Here is a 16,873-nt window from a genome sequence, read left to right as displayed (position 1 = left end):
AAATCTAACCATGAATGCATGCAAATATCAAGTTAAATGGGTTTCCTTAAATAAATTATAGTTGTAATAACATTTACTTCAAAAAGGCAAAATTAACCCTTTCTCTGAAATCCTTGAAAATCATGTATTGAACTGAGATCTATAAAATAAAAGCAAAATGAAAACATGAATCAGGGGAAGCCTACCCTCACTCTGCTTGTATATTTACAAATAAGGATTAAACCGCAATTTTAAAATGCAATTTCTACATTTATTGTGATAGGAACCTATTTTTTAAATAAATATTTAACATTTACTGTAGCTGTCTACGTTTGTGAAATGTAAACTATGTAGTTATGTGGAAGTTGAAGTCTGAATACAAGTTGTTAAGTTTCAGTAGTAAATTTAAAGTAATGTTGTTCCAACTGTAATTCTTGTAAGTCTTGCTCTTTTTAGGGCTTGACCCACAGACCGCTTTAGCTGTTATTGAAAACCTATTGTCTATAATACAAAATACGTGATTTGGCCGTGGGTCAGACCCTTGCTCATCATCGGATGGCTCTACTGTCTGTCTCAGTTTTCTGCTTCCCATTAAATGACATTCCTACCTATTTTTGCTTTTAACCCTTCCGTGGATCCTTTCTGCTTTACCGTGCTTTTGATTGGATGACTGCTATCCTTCCACGCTTGTGTGACTGACTAGATTTCTTTATCGTGAGCTTTAATTCTCAATATTTCACACTTTCCTTGCTCTCTTTCCATCACCTCCATCTCTGCTTTATTTTTTTCTTTTTATCAGGGCCTAGTAGCTCCTCATTGATATGGGGCTGCACGTTTTTGACTAAGTTCTTCCCATGCTGTTGACGTTCCTCTTCCCCCTGATCCTCAGCACTCTTTTTTTGAATATCACTTTTTCCTCTCCTACCCCCCTCTCTGTTTTTGATTTATTTTCCTTTTTTATTTTTCAGCGAGGGACTGAGCTGCTTATTACTGCAAGGCCCACTGCTTCTCTTCCGGTGATCAGTGTGTTCTGTGCATACTTTATTTTTATTGAACTGCTTAGCGATGGCTTTTTGCCATCTTGAAACAGTTTATTAAGAATAAAGGTAGAAAAGTGCTCCCATCATGACTACTGTGCATAATTGCAAACACACAGTGGCCATTTTGAAATGTTTTTCTAAAAGGATTGAAAAAAACACTCTAAGTTGACCTCTGCATTTGCAGACACATTTATGAATTATTTTGCTTTAAAAAAATCATTCCGAGATGATAGCTCTGCCTGTCTGTGTACGTAGGGTAGCCATTTAGGGAAAAAACAAGCATTGCAAAGCCAATACCTTTCACTTCAGAGACCTATTGGTTTGCCAATGGGTGTTTTTTTGACAGACAATGGCAGATGAGACTAAAGTTGTGCATCTTGAGTAAGAGTACATATTCAGAGCTGCAAACGATGTCAGGATTGAGAATGTTTTGCTTTACACCATTTCCCGTGCTGCTATGCTTTTGATCATCAATTCTGGTGCCCAGCATCAATAGTCTCTCACAGCTAAGGTTAAAAAATCTATCAAACCGACAATATCTCTTGGTTTATTGAATTTTTAATCTTTGGGTGTAATAACTCAATTACTGTATGGGTCTATATGTTCGAGTGTTCTTTGAAGAAAATGGCTGAGGTGACACTGAATTGACAATCCACATTATGAAATTCCCTTGCCAATTAAGACTCTTCCTCAAATTAAGGTAAAATGAGTGCTCATTAATCGCAAAAGCACCTGTTGGAATTAATCTTTCCACAATACCCTGTGGCTTAAGCTGTGTGTATTTACTTTATTCAAACTGATGCATCAGCATGCAAACATACAATCACAGTCTGAAACCAGAGACATGGTTCCTGGCAGTAGAGCAGCACAACCCATTATTTCTCTGCACAACTTTCAGCCGGGTGTGAACCACACTCTGGAGCATCAGTGTTAGAGGTTTCACAAGCCCTCGCGAACAACAACAAGAACAAAATAAAGCTCTGTTTTGGCTACCCATCAGCTTTAATAGAAGACTCCACAGGACGGGGGCTGGCAATATTGTTGACTATCCAGTGAGATACTCCATGTATCTGCAGATTCCTTAGAGTGTCCTGATATGGTACAGTGGAAGAGTGTTGGTGAGAAGACCCCAGGTTCTGAAACTGCTATAGGTTTTCACTAGTTGCATCATTGTGAGAGATGCAAATGTGTCTGTGAAGAGATCTGTGTCTGTGGTCTGGGTAGTGCAGTAGTATCTAATGTAGTCTCTGGATTCATTATTACAGTTTATAGATTGACGACCAGAGGTGAGTGTCGGAGGTGAGTGGCTTAGATTTTAGTCTTATTCGGGGAAATGACACTTTTATTGTTGAAGTCAAAAACATGGTTAAAATATGGCCTTCTGTTGTTGGGCACTGTCACCCTACGGATAACCATAATTTTCATATGAGTATAAAAAGGGAAGGTGCTTTGTCTGATAGGAAGACAGGAGAGTTTACCCTGGGGTTTCTGCTGTTGGTTGCGATCCATAAGCAGTCCCTCTACAAAGGAAATAGTAACTATCAATCCATGGTCCTATTGGTTATTACCTAGAACGTATATTTAGCCCGTCACTCTGCAGTGTTCCAGCTGTACTGAATAAAAGAACTACTTTCCTGATGGAAACCTTTGTGTAATCACTTCCTGGTTTCAGACGATCTTTACCCTTAGACTTTCTGTCTGGGCGCTATGTTTCCATAATTCTTCTGACTGGGCTAAGTCAGAGGACCTTGATTTACATACCTAAATGCTCTGCAACTCGGTGCTTCTCCCCTGCCTTTACCTATGAATCCCTAAGCGCTAATAAATGCTCATTTTAGTTTTCATTTAACAATGTCTTTTGTTTCACCTTTAATTGTGTTAAAATGTACTATCTTTTCCTGATTCCGCCACATTTCTAAAGAGTATCTTGCACCCTGCTACAGCTGCCTTAAAAGTGCAAATTGTTAGGCTTCTATAGAAATATTTTTAATTAGCTGGATTGGATGTAAACTTCCCATACTTGGCGTATTGGACTTTTGTATTCCTAAGTTCTTTTTAAAAAGTTTGCAATCTTTGTGAACTTGATATAGATTGTAGTTTTAAATAAAACAAATAGCAAGAGAAAGCCTCTGCTAAAACAGGACTGTTGAGAGCTTACTTTGTAGTGACTATAGGTGCCCAAAGCTCTGATTATAGCTTGCAGCCAGTGCTATTAAATGTAGACGCATTGAATACAAAGGCTTTGTGGACTTTTATTTCACTTGTGTAGGTTCCTGCTTTCTCCCTTTGTGATTTTTTTTTTCTCTATCTTTCTCTTCCACCATCTTTCTACTTTGTGTTTTTTTCCCTCTCTTGCTCTTAGTAGACGTCAAAGTAAGCACTTGTCTGCCCACCTAAAACATTTTCTGCAGGATTTCTGTCCTGTAAATACACATTTGTAAGAAGGTCACTTGTAAAATTATCCTCATTGGATCTGGCCTAACAACAGAGCTGTTCTCAAATGTATTGTTGCCATTACTTAAAAGTGGGTATTGGCTCCACTCAAGAAATATTTATTTCTAACAAGGTGCTATTGGCTATTTGAAGCTCCAATCTGCTTTCTAGGAAGTACTTCCATTGGAATGCCGTATGGACTATTTTACACCTGAACGATGGCTATTTGGGGCAGTTCGCGTGTAGGCCCTCATAACTTTTTCTCCACATGAGCTACCCAGGCTAAATTTGTGTCCTTTTTTTCCCAACATCCTAGGGATTCTAGAGGTATCCAGGCTTTGTGGGTTCTCCTGAAGGAGACCAAGAAATTAGCCAAAATAAAGTGAACATTTCTTTGGAAAAAAAAAAAAAATGGGAAAAAAGGGCTGCAGAAGAGGGCTTGTGATTTTTTCCCCCAGAAAATGGCAACAACAAAGAGTTTTCCCTGCCAAAATCACCAGCTTTCAGGAACAGGCAGACTTGGATCAGAAAACCCCAATTTTCAACACAATTGTGGCATTTTACTGGGACATTACCCCATTATCAAACAAGGAAAAATACAGACCCAGATAAACTGGGCCTCATCCAGGCAGCTGAGGTACAAGACTCGGCATTTGCAGGCCCTCGCAGCGCACGTCCGACTCCCGCTGACCTGGAGACATGCGTTGCAGAGCAGCAGGGAAATGCCAGCCACAGTGCCTTCGGTGGGCAGAGGACCAAACCATGGTTAGTGAAACAGGCAAATCATGTGAGGAGCGCACTAGCAGTCCACGACATAGGGAATCTGTAAAAGGAAAGCGCTGCCGCTACAACGCGGACAGACTAATGCACAACCATTTTTACTGACCTAACCCATTTTTCACTTGACACAGTAGCTAAAGAAAAACACCACTTAATTGGCTGCACCGGTGAGGAAAGAGGGAATGAGGACAGCAAGAAAGGACTATGCTAGGGCCACGCTTTAGGAACAGAAGAAGGAAATAGAGACTGCTGTGTTTTTTTTTTTTTCCTTATGTTCTTAGGAAAAGTAGTTTAATTATTGTTAAATTGGCTGCTGTGTGTTTCAAGGTATTATTAAAGCGAAGGAAGAAAGCATAATCTTTGCCTCCGGTCCTGACATAGAATTAAAAAATAGACTGTTGCTGTATGTTTTATAAAAATGTGTGTTGCACTGATATGTGTTTGAATGTATATAATAGCGATCAGGTGTATGTATAAAAATAGACAGTATGCCATTGTATTTATAATTGGAAGTGTTACAAGTTCTATATATTTGGTTGGAAAAGACACAAGCTTCTGTGTGTTTTATTGGGTGAAATAGATGCTCTCTCTTTTGGAAGCCTTATGGATGAGTGTAATCTAAATGTGGGATATTTACATTACAGCAACTTAACCTTTGGGTCCCAAAAATCCATATCTCATGGAGTATTTTCTCCTTGCAGGTTTAGGCTCTTCTGCCGAGAACTTGATGTACGTCCAGGATGCAGCAGAAGACTCTGGCAATGATTTCTTGTCTCATGACAGTACTGACAGCAGCTCACCTTGGTTCTTGCGTGTTCAGGAACTGGCACATGACAGTCTGATTGCTGCAACTCGGGCCCAATTGGCAAAAAGTGCCAAAGGAGGCATCAATGGTATGAGAAAACACCCTTTATATCTTTTTTAAGCCTGACCCCACACCTTGATCTTAGGAAGAAGCATGCATTCTTCCATAAGTAGCATTCACATCCACAAGAAGAGGAGCCTGTTACTTTGGCACAATTACGGTGGTGGGGGGAATGAGTTGAAATTAAAGGTGAATTGGAAGTGCGGGCTTCACATACACTGGCACAGTTGTAAATATGTCTGTGGTTTTCTCATCCCCATGCACTTTGGAAAAATATGCATACATTCCTTAGAACAATTAACACACAATACTAAACTGCACAGCTGGCATAGTTCATAGATGTTAGAACAGTTCCTTTTCACATTTTGGCAGAGTTTGGGCAGTTGCTGAACAAGAAGAATGAAAAAAAGATAAATGACAGAAATTGCCCATTAACACAACTTATGCAAGTTGTGAACAGGAATACAGGGTGTCTCAAGCACCAATTTTCTTTGTAAGGAAAAGTGAAGAGGTTGTATAGAGAAGTCCAGCGACTAGTTAGGTATTAAAGGAATTAAAACTTTTAGGTAAATATTTTGTTATCCTAGAAATACTTATTCCACACAAGATAAAGTACCCGCTGCCTTATTTTAGAATGCAATTAAAAGTAGCGGTGGAGAAACCAGAGAATTCATGGGAAGAGACAAACCAGTGATCCATTTAGGCTCTAGGAGCCCAAATATGAGCCAAGCCTCCAAAACAAATCATCAAAGAACCATAAAATATCTTTTGAGTATCACTGAAAAATAAAAGATAGGCTTGTACTATCTTTTTATGTGCCCTCGTACTCTTACTATTAAAATGCAGTTTTGTGAATACTGACTCGTAGATAATTACATTTATCAACTAACTGTAAGATCGACCCCTTCATTTGTAACCTGCATCTACTTGATCTGTGGGTACTTAACAACATGATCTTAGCTTTTGAGGTGTTCACTTCTAGACCTCGATGATCACAAAAGTCAGCAAATTTGTTAAGCAAGTTTTGAAGCCCAGGTGAGGTATGAGATAGCAGAAGGGTGTCGACTTCAAATAGCAACACTGGGATGAAGTAGCCACCCAGCCTTTGGGAGTCATGGACACAAGCTTCAAGAAAATCAGCTACATCATTTACAAACAAAGAGAACAAAGTAGAGGTGAGAACCCATCCCTGGCGCACTACCTGCTTGACTGGTGTGCAATCAGTCAGCCCACCAGCCATCCCCCACCTTACTTGTGCAAAGTTGTTCTCTTGTAATCTAATGAGTACGTCTAGCAGTGCAGGATCAGAATTAATTCCCATTTTTGCAAGGGTGGACTAAAGTTGCTGTGTTGGAACTAGATCAAAGGCCGTTCCAAGGTATACAAAGGCAATATGCAGGTGCTCTTTGGAAAGCCTGAGATATTTTGAGACAGTAAGATGGAGAACCAAAAGATCTGTTCAATTGTGCTCACCTTGTGCGAAAAGGGTTAGAATGCTGGCTTCATTGATACAGTCAAGCAGTTTGGCAAGAGCTTAATGGCAGAACACCTTCTGAAGGGTGTCAATTAAGCTGATGGGCCGATAGTTGTGTAAGACTGTTCATTCGCCTTTTTTTTAACAGAGAAATTATCCCTCCTTCCATGATCCTATTAGTCAATGCGTTTATGAATGAGCCCCCCTGTGGCAGGATCTGAGTGAAGCAGGTTGCCTGCGACTTTATCTGGTCTGGGTGCCTTTCTGGATTACAAGGACTGGATGGCACTAACTGTGTCATCAAGGGTGAAAAGAATGGGAACGTTGTCGGTTATGGTCACTGGGACCTGTGCAACAGTCATTGTTTCAGCTGCTCCTGCACTGGTTGGTGCGTACATAGCCGTGAAGTGTTCCACCCACTGTTGCGGTTGCACAGAAAGTTAATTGGAGCTATAGGATTTGGAGCTGACATGTGTGAATATATGCCAAAAGGTTTGGGAGTCCTTATTTTTCCATGCCTGTACCAGGACTGACTAATTTAAGTGAATCCATCTCTGATCACATCTCGATTCCCATGCTTAACTACCTTGATTAACAGCCCTTTGACCACGCAATACTCTTTAGAATACCAAGTGGGTGGCTGATACACTTGGCCTTTTTTTCCATTTAAGCTCCTTTGGGCATAAATGGTACAGGGCCCTAAATAGATCATTGTGGAAATCAAGTATTGGTATTGTGTGAGATGGGTGCTCTGTGAAAGGTTGAAGGGCATTATTAAAAATGTTGTAAATTTGCAATAATAAATCCGCATCCACGCTTAGCTCAGGCCATTTAATGGCTCTTCTGTTGTTCCCCAAATTAGGATTGTCTCTGATTGAGCATCTAGGTCAGTAGTATTCCTCAACAGATTGCCTGTCAATGATAGCTTGAGGGCATTGTGGTCATTATCCAATCTGGTCAGAATTTCGAATCTGAAGCATACCAGAGATCAAAATCTAGGATTACATAATCAGTTCTGCTTTGACTAGCGCCCTGTACAAACGTAGGGGCATAATGTCTATCAGACAGGCTCGCAGGCCGTGGGTAAGGTATGTCAGAATCTTATTAGAAGGAATGGTATAGTTACAGTTGAGCTTCCTTACAAGGCTCTGAAACAGCATTTTCAACTAATGAAGGCTACAAGTTTGCCTTTGTTATTAAAGCAAATGCATCATCCAGCTCATTTTACTTATTTGGTTTATTTTTTAATTTCTGTTTCTGGTTAGTTCCATTAGAAATATATCTTCCTTTTACCTTTGCTATCTGATAGTATTTGAGTGCCTTCTGGATAAGTAGAAACTTCGCATTGGGGGCTTGTTCACTGTGTCTGAGAAGGCTAGTAGCGGAGGAGAGTTTCACCTGAATAGTACTCTTACTTTTGCTACAAAATCTGCAGGCTGAGTTCTGTATCATCAGTGTTGGAAGTATTGTATTGTATTTTATTTATCACGTGTTCGTTCAGTAAATACCATTACACGAAGAAAAGAGAGAGAAAGAAAAGAAAGTAAAAGGAAAAAAAAGCAACAAAAAGCCAAGGAATCATAAAATACAGTAATAAAATCGATTTGAGTTAAAATGTTTCAGCTGAATTACGGAGTGCCATGACTTTGCTTGTAGGCTGATTGTGTGCGTTTGTCTCACTTGTTCAGTCTCTTGAGGAAGGTGCCCTAATTTGTCCAAGAATTTAGCCCGTCTACAGCTAAGCTGTACGTCGTCCCTTTTAAAGTCTGCCAATAGCACCGGTCTGCACCTACGCATCCCCCTTTGAAGCCATACTGGTCGTAGGAGCCTCTTATGATCTGTTGTAATGCTTTTGCATAGGCATATCTGATGGATCAGCGTTTCCGGAGCCAGCCCACATAGTCGACAGATGTCTGTCATGTTGACTCCTGCCCACCTAGGAAAGTGGGCATATGTTGGGAGGCAGCCCTTTCGGTATTTCATAAAGGCTGCTTTAATCCATGGATTAACTGCTGCTCCCAGATATAGTTGTGGGGTTAGAGAGCCGTATGATGACAGAATCAACCAGGCATTGCTTCGTTTCAATAAAGCCTCTTTGTCCAGAAGATGTGAGATAGACTTGACACTTACTTTTGTTGCACGTTTGACAAGCTGATGGGAGCTGAGTTGGAGTAGTTGATCTACCAGGCCCAAAGTTGTCAAGGAGGACTCGAGGTAGAGACGGAAGGAGGAGGTTGGATCCAAAGTCATTTTCACCCAAATAAGAGAGCTTAGTAAGCCTTCTTTTGCTACCTTCAGCTTATGGCTTAGGTTGATAAATGCCCCTTTCCTAGCTAGAGACTGCCTAACCAGGCCAAATTCTAGGCGAACTTGGGCCGGTGAAACATAATTCGGTAAGCTGAACAACCTCTTGAAGAGCCTAGTGATCATTTTGTCCAAGTGGTCGTTGCCGCGGCCTCTCAGAACTTCGCTGCCATATGTGATTGTTGGTATTAATTTGGCTTGGATGACCTTTAATAGCTGCAGATAGGTTGAAGAACCAGTTGCTTTTTTAACACTATTGAACGCGAATGCAAGCGAGATGAATTTCCGACTGAGGGACTCTATGTGGGTTTGAAGGAGCCACTGCTGTCAAGAGGAACCCCTAGGTATTTATATTCACACACTGTTTAACCTTATTGTGACCCAAGTGCCACTGATATCGCAGCCGCCCAGTCGTATTAAAGGGCATGACATTTGATTTATTCAAATTAATGAGGAGAGCATTTTTTCCAGAGAATTCAGCTGTTGCGTTAAGTAGCCTCTGCAGGCCTATTCTAGTGTGACTGAAAAGGATGAGATCATCGGCGTACAGCAAGCTTGTCATGGCAGTTTGCCTCCGCCTTGGTGAATGTGAGTTCACCATTGGAAGTACTGTTTGTGTGTCTTTCTTCATAGTCAAACATTGATGACTTGTCCATTCCAACTGCAAGTGTTCAAGTCAGGGGCCTACTGAGCAATTTCTTGGGCAGGGTCTGAAAACCAATATTGTAGATTGTGTGCAAATTTATTATTTCTTTCCCAGAGCTCACCGTGCATCACAGTAGAGTGCCAGCGCTAGAAATATCCCTATGAACTTCAGTGTGCAATGGTAATTTTTCAACAAAACAAATCTTTTCACAAAAGCCCATCTGTGACCATAGCTGCCAAGACAGTTTCAAACTGAATGCATGTCTACCCTTGGACCATATTCAATCAGGAAATGTCTCCCCTGTTGGAGGAAAAAATAGAAACCACATTTGATGGAGAGCAGACACAACAATGTAAAAAAATATTAATATTATCGTAGAGGAGCATCTTGTTCGTTAGTTAAATTGACTTGCAATGTTTACCTGAAAAGATGCCCTTGAATCTACTCAATCGATCCATTTTCCAGTGATCTACCACCCCAAATGTGATGTAAAAGGTTCAACTGGATTTCATCTTTCTTAGGACATAACTTACTATTTCCTGTAATCATAATTTTGAAGTCTTACTGGTTCTTACTAATGATGGTGTGGTTTCTTACTCTGCATCCATGGCACTGCTTCACAGTTTACACAATTCCCTTTGGATAGTAGAACATACTGTCCACACAGTGAAGATATGTCTGGGACTGCTAAATTGATCTCTACTAAGTCTCTAATATAACAGCACTAGCTTGCTACAAATACAAAATTGAGATGTACCGTAAACACACATATTCAAATATTTATTTGTAAAGCACATGTTCTCCACTTGGTTCTGAAATAGCAAATGTGGATTGTTACCCAAATCATTAATACTCATTTTATTAACCTTAGAAGGATGAAAGGCTGAGTGGATTTCTGGGATTTGAACCTGTTATAGTTAGATCAGACCCAGATATATGGAATGGATGTATTAATCCACTGAGCCACAAGATCCAAATATAGATATGCATTATGCAGACTCTGTATTTGTTTTTCGTGGAGAAACAAAACTACAAGTATCAGAATGCAAATTAAAATTAAGAACTGGATGAGTGATAAAGGGCAGTGTGACATCTCTGGATGCTGGTGTTTTTGATGCTTTGTAAGATGCTGCTGTCCTGCTCTAGCCTGAAAGTGCTGGAAGTGTGACATACTGTTTTAAAATCCATATGTAGGACACACAGTAATGATCTGTTAGAAGAAACAGAGGCCTGCCATGGAATAATCGTGTTCTGGAACATATTGACTTGTGGTAAATGAAGTTAAAAAGCATGAAAGTGAAGACACTAACTTTCCTGTCTCTAGCCCAGTCCCCTTCACCCTAGGAACTGTTTTCGTTTTCCTGTGCCTGTTCCCTCCCTAGCACTCTTCACTGTTGCTTAGCTTCTCACATTTATGTGTGTCTCTCTGTGCTACTCTCCTCTTCCATTTCTCACTTCTCTCAAACCTTTGCCTCTCTTCTGTGGAATTTATTTCTTCACCATTTGTTTTCCTCTGCTTAATCTCACCACACGCTCACCATGCCAGATTCCCTCCTTTCTTACATCACCTGCCTTCTTTTAGCTGCAGTCTATCTTACTGTCTCCTGTCTCAACCACTATGTTTCTTCCTTTAATATCTCTCTCTCCTCCCCTTCTAACTCAAGCACGAATTGTCTCAGATGTTCAAAAAGGGGGGACACCTTACATAATATAACAGCATCTACATAGCATTACATACATATGCAACATAACATGAAACAGTAGCTTCATATTACAGCAAATGTATTCACAACTGTAAAACAAAAACGCAACATGAACAGCATCCACATAAGACAACAGTTGCATAGAGCAGAACAAGCAGCAGCAACATAACATAGCGTACACCATCTAAATAGCAGCAACTACATAACAACATGTACAGTAGCTACATCTTTCATAACATAACATAGAGAGCAGTTGCATTACCTAACATTCCACTCACCTGATGCATAACAAACAGCAGGTAAAGTATGAATATAATATTGTTTTGCACAGCCTACGAAAACTAACATTGTGTTAAAGCCCTATGAAATACTAACACTTCTGCATAGTTTAGTTTAGTTTATTGTTATTATTGTGTGGTTAATCAAAACCATTGCAAACCGTAAAAAACATGTTAAAGACAACACAAACATTATTGCTGTTTGAATACACAACATAAAACATTATCAAAGTGCTTGCCTGTCACCAAGATGAGTTAGGTCATAAACAAATATGTTGAAAGGCGCAACAGTGAATAAAAAGTTGGAACTTGCAAAACTGGCAAAAAACAAACTCCTCTGTGAATAGATTAAAGTGCATACGTCAAGCAGGCCTTTGAGACCTGTGCCCCTATCAAAGGTAAATTCATTTAGCAATGCTGTCCTTCAAAATATATATTAAAAAAAAAAAAAAATCCCTGATTGCAGCATTATTCAGTTATCCCTTTCAAGTACTTTTGCAATGTTTGTTGTCTTCTTTTCCCTATTTGGGGATTCGAAGCACCTAGCCCATTCCGCATCTCCAAGAGTGTTGGGATGGACCCAGCAGTCCGATAGTAAACTACTAAAGTGCTTTGTAGATCTTAAAATATTCGTAAGTAGCCATGCTGAGATCCCTCCTCTATTTTCCTAACTTTTGTGCAAGTTACCACTCACTTAAACATGCATTCCGCCTTCCAAGACCTGTCCAGAGAAAAAGTTAATATGAACAGTATTTCTTCAGTATGGTACATGCCTGAGTGCGTGATTCATTCTTCTTGCGCTTTGAAGAGGCTTCAGCTGTTCCATCATCAAGTTTGGGCTACCAACAGTCCATATCAACGCTGGTGATTCAATTGCGCGTTTCACAGCTACATTAATAATCCTAAGCTGCAGATTCCTTAATACCGATCCTCGAAGTAGATTTTACTTCCCAGTTTCCTTTCTACCTCACATAAGTATCTCACAAAGTGGCAATTTAACTGCAAGTCCTCTATCGCGAAGCGTGCCATAACTGCCTGCCTACAAGATTGGATACCTCTTTGGATGAAAAGGGGGTGTAGGATCGCTCTTTGCATATACAAAACAGGTGTAAGATATCTTCTCTCCCCTTCCCTCACAGGTGACAATTGTGCTTTGCTGGATTGCGTTTCCAGAGTGGTAAATGGATCAGCAATGGCAATACTCGAAGGCAGTAATGGAGACATTTCTGATTTAGGATTTTCGTGAATCATATGCAAAGATAGGGCTGCGGTGCTGTGCTAACATGGCTGTGCAGAACAAACCAACCATGGGCCTTGACTTCCAGTGTTGCCCTGTCTTCCAATGAGGAGATCTGTTTAATGGACTTTATTACCAAACGTTTAAAGCTAGCATGGGTTCCTGGCATCTCCCACAGGTCCTGTAGACCCAGTTGTTTGACTAAGTCATAAAGATAGGACCTTGCAGGAGAATTCTCCTTGGTTGTCATTTCAGCCCATTTCAGTGATGGGCATTTAGGGTATTTGGTTGTGCGGCCTTAATCTTATGTCAACAGTTGATAAATGCGCCTCTTCTGGCTGTTATCTGCTTTTGCAGAGCAAACTCATGTCTTGACTGGGCTGGCAACGTATACTTGGAAAGGCTGAAAATCATTCTGAATACCCCAGCTATTCTGCCATCCAGAGTAGGCGCTTTGCTGCCCCTCATTGACTCGCTCCCATAGGTTACTGTCAGAACGAGTTTTGCCTATATCACCGAAGTAGCGGTGTAAAGGTGGAACTTGCAACCTTCTTCTTCAGGGTTTTTTAATGTAAAGGCTAGATCATTACCTTTTCTATTCATGGCTTGTCTCTGGAAGGCGATTGAGCATTTACTATCTATGATCACTCCCAGGTACTTATATTCTCCTACTGTCTCCAGAGGTTGATTAGCCATGAACCAGCGCAGAGCCCTTCTTTTGCTTGGTTTATGATCAAAGTTTTAGTTTTCTCTAGGTTAATCTTGAGACCATTCTCCTCTGAGTAAGATGGGGTTATCCTCTAGCAAACGCTGAAGCCCCACAGGTGTGTGTCTTATAAGCACCAAATCATCGGAGTATGGTAAATTTGAGAGAACCAGCCCCCTCAGCTTCAGGGCATAAGAGTTACAGCTATACAGTTGTGATGTTAGATCCACCATGAAGAGGTTAAACAAGTTGGGTGCTAAGACGCATCCCAGCTTCAGGCCTCTGGTGGTTGGAATGCATTTGGAAAGATGAGTTCCTGCCCCCAGCTTAACTTGTACTCAGGTGTCCATATGTAACGATATAAGCTGTTTGAAAAGGATGAATGAAGTAATTGATAAAACAGAGATTCAGAGGAGCCTTGGCCCCTTTCGTGGCATCCTTTTTTAAAGACACATGCAGAATATTAGTGGTGTTACCAGTATGCTTGCAGAACCCAGTCTGGTTAGGAGGAATGATTGCGTTCTTGGTGGTCCAAGATGTTCGCTCCTCTAAGATGCCCCCTGCAAAGTATGCATAGTCATTAGAAAAGAACAGTGCCATGCTTACATGAAGGTACGATGCCCTCATGGACGTCAGTTCACCAAAGTGCCAGAGGTAGCGAAAGTGATATTACATACTGTTAGAAATGGGTTCCTTGGTTGACAGTCAGGTTACCCCCTGTTCAAGCAAAGACCCTCACTCTAGTCAGGGTAAAAGAGAATCACCCTCAGCTAACCCCTGCTTACCCCCTTGGTAGCTTGGCAGAGCAGTAGGCTTAACCTCAGAGTGCTAGGCGTAAAGTATTTGTACCAACACACACAGTAACTCAATGAAAACACTACAAAATGACACAACACAGGTTTAGAAACATAGGAAATATTTATCTAAACAAAACAAGACCAAAACGACAAAAATCCACCATACACAAGTCTAGTTATTCATTAAAAATCAAAAAGAGTCTTTAAGTAGTTTTTAAAAACACACTAGCGCTGCTAGAGTGAAAATGTACCTGGTGTGCGTCAAAAATAACCCCGCACGGGCGGGCGTGCGTCGAAAATAACTCCGCACGGCGGTACTCGAGTCAAAAATCCAGCCGCACGATGAGTTGACGATCCAGCCGCGCAGGTTGCGATCTCCCAGCCTCTGTCAGCGATGCTGCGCGTCGTTTCTCCTGCTCCGTGCGTCGTTTCTTCGGTCGCGTTTCCTGCGAGCGTCGTTTCTCGGCTGCGGAGCTTGCGGCGCGTCGTTTTTCAGCCGCAGATCGGATTTGCGTCGCTCTTTTTCCCGCACGGCGCTCTGTGCGTGGATTTTCTTGTCCTTAGGCTGCCAGCTTCTCCTTTCAGGGTCCCAGGAACTGGATGGGCACCACAGGGCAGAGTAGGAGTCTCTCCAGAGACTCCAGGTGCTGGCAGAGAGAAGTCTTTGCTGTCCCTGAGACTTCAAACAACAGGAGGCAAGCTCTAGATCAAGCCCTTGGAGATTTCTTCTCAAGATGGAAGGCACACAAAGTCCAGTCTTTGCCCTCTTACTCTGGCAGAAGCAGCACTGCAGGAAAGCTCCACAAAGCACAGTCACAGGCAGGGCAGCACTTCCTCCTCAGCTAACAGCTCTTCTCCAGGCAGAGGTTCCTCTTGATTCCAGAAGTGTTTCTAAAGTCTGTAGATTTGGGTGCCCTTCTTATACCCATTTTAGTCTTTGAAGTCACCTTTCTTCAAAGGGGACTCACACCTACTTGTGAAATCCTGCCTTGCCCAGGCAAGGCCTCAGACACACACCAGGGGGTTGGAGCCGGCATTGTTAGAGGCAGGCACAGTCCTTTCAGATGAGAGTGACCACTCCACCCCTCCCTCCTAGCAGAGATGGCTAATCAGGAAATGCAGGTTACACCCCAGCTCCCTTTGTGTCACTGTCTGGTGTGAGGTGAAAAACAACCAACTGTCAAACTGACCCAGACAGGGAATCCACAAACAAGGCAGAGTCACAGAATGGTTTAAGCAAGAAAATGCTCAATTTCTAAAAGTGGCATTTTCAAATGCACAATCTTAAAATCAACTTTACTAAAAGATGTATTTTTAAATTGTGAGCTCAGGGACCCCAAACTCCACATGTCCATCTACTCTCTAGGGGAATCTACGCTTTAATCATATTTAAAGGTAGCCCCCATATTATCCTATGAGAGAGACAGTCCTTGCAACAGTGAAAAACTAATTTAGCAGTATTTCACTGTCAGGACATATAAACCACATTACTATATGTCCTACCTTATCCATACACTGCACCCTGCCCTTGGGGCTACCTAGGGCCTACCTTAGGGGTGCCTTACATGTAAGAAAAGGGAAGGTTTAGGCCTGGCAAGTGGGTACACTTGCCAAGTCGAATTTACAGTGTAAAAATACACACACAGACACTGCAGTGGCAGGTCTGAGACATGATTACAGAGCTACTTATGTGGGTGGCACAACCAGTGCTGCAGGCCCACTAGTAGCATTTGATTTACAGGCCCTGGGCACCTCTAGTGCACTTTACTAGGGACTTAACAGTAAAACAAATATGCCAATCATGGAGAACCAATTATGTACATATTTTAAACAGGAGCACTTGCACTTTAGCACTGGTTAGCAGTGGTAAAGTGCCCAGAGTAACAAACACAATAAAATCAGAGTCCAGCACACATCAACAACCTGGGGAACAGAGGCAAAAAGTTAAGGGAGACCACGCCAAGGATGAAAAGTCTAACACATACCCTTTAAACCCCTCCAATGATGTCATAGGAAATTACATCATAAGACCTCACATGAAGTGACATCGTGTTTCCTTTGGGCCCTATGACATCTCAGGAAGTGCATGATGCAGCCTTTTGACCTGGTGCCATCATAGGAAGAGGTGCATCTTACCTTTGGTCGATTGCATTACACAAGGAGGATGGGAAATCTTTAGCCGCTAAAAATTAAATACTCTCAAAGCAAACATACTTTATTCAAATCCTGCTGAAAATGCACCATGTACATTGACAGTGTCCATCAGTATCTTCAGATACATAATTGAGATAATGCAACATAGTTTAAGAACCTTTTCAATAGTGCAAAGCAATGGAAAATATGGAGTCCAAGTTGAAGCCACCAATATCAAATATGTGTTACACTATGGGAAGGTCAATGGGCATGTAATGCTCGACATAAGTGCATTGCTTTCCCTAGATAATGAGACATTGCACCTTCCCAGGTTTATTATCAATAATTCCTTCTACAGATAAAAGTGCACATCATCAGTAGAGTATGTTAGTCAGTGTTGCGCTTGTTCCACATTAGAGTACTGAAAGCATTTCTGAGTGTTAAGATAAGGAGAGCACTGGATTAATTGGGAAAATGTTAACTTAAGAGTTAAGGGTG

The 16,873-nt window shown here is 41.3% G+C and overlaps 1 protein-coding gene across 6 annotated transcripts in view; it reads left to right on the top strand.

Moving 5' to 3' along the window:
- The window catches only part of ZNF410 (zinc finger protein 410), a 142,822-nt gene that overhangs the window by 19,674 nt on the left and 106,275 nt on the right, over nt 1-16,873 (top strand). For all 6 annotated transcript variants that reach the window (XM_069208512.1, XM_069208515.1, XM_069208517.1 and 3 more), the window contains one exon: nt 4,934-5,125. In XM_069208512.1, coding sequence (XP_069064613.1) covers nt 4,934-5,125 — 192 coding nt within the window. The remainder of the gene's footprint in view (nt 1-4,933; nt 5,126-16,873) is intronic.

This window comes from Pleurodeles waltl, chromosome 9, assembly GCF_031143425.1.
Source record: "Pleurodeles waltl isolate 20211129_DDA chromosome 9, aPleWal1.hap1.20221129, whole genome shotgun sequence".
NCBI classification, from domain to species: domain Eukaryota; kingdom Metazoa; phylum Chordata; class Amphibia; order Caudata; family Salamandridae; genus Pleurodeles; species Pleurodeles waltl.
The sequence above is the reverse complement of the archived record's forward strand: the minus strand, read 5'-3'. Positions and strand labels throughout refer to the sequence as shown.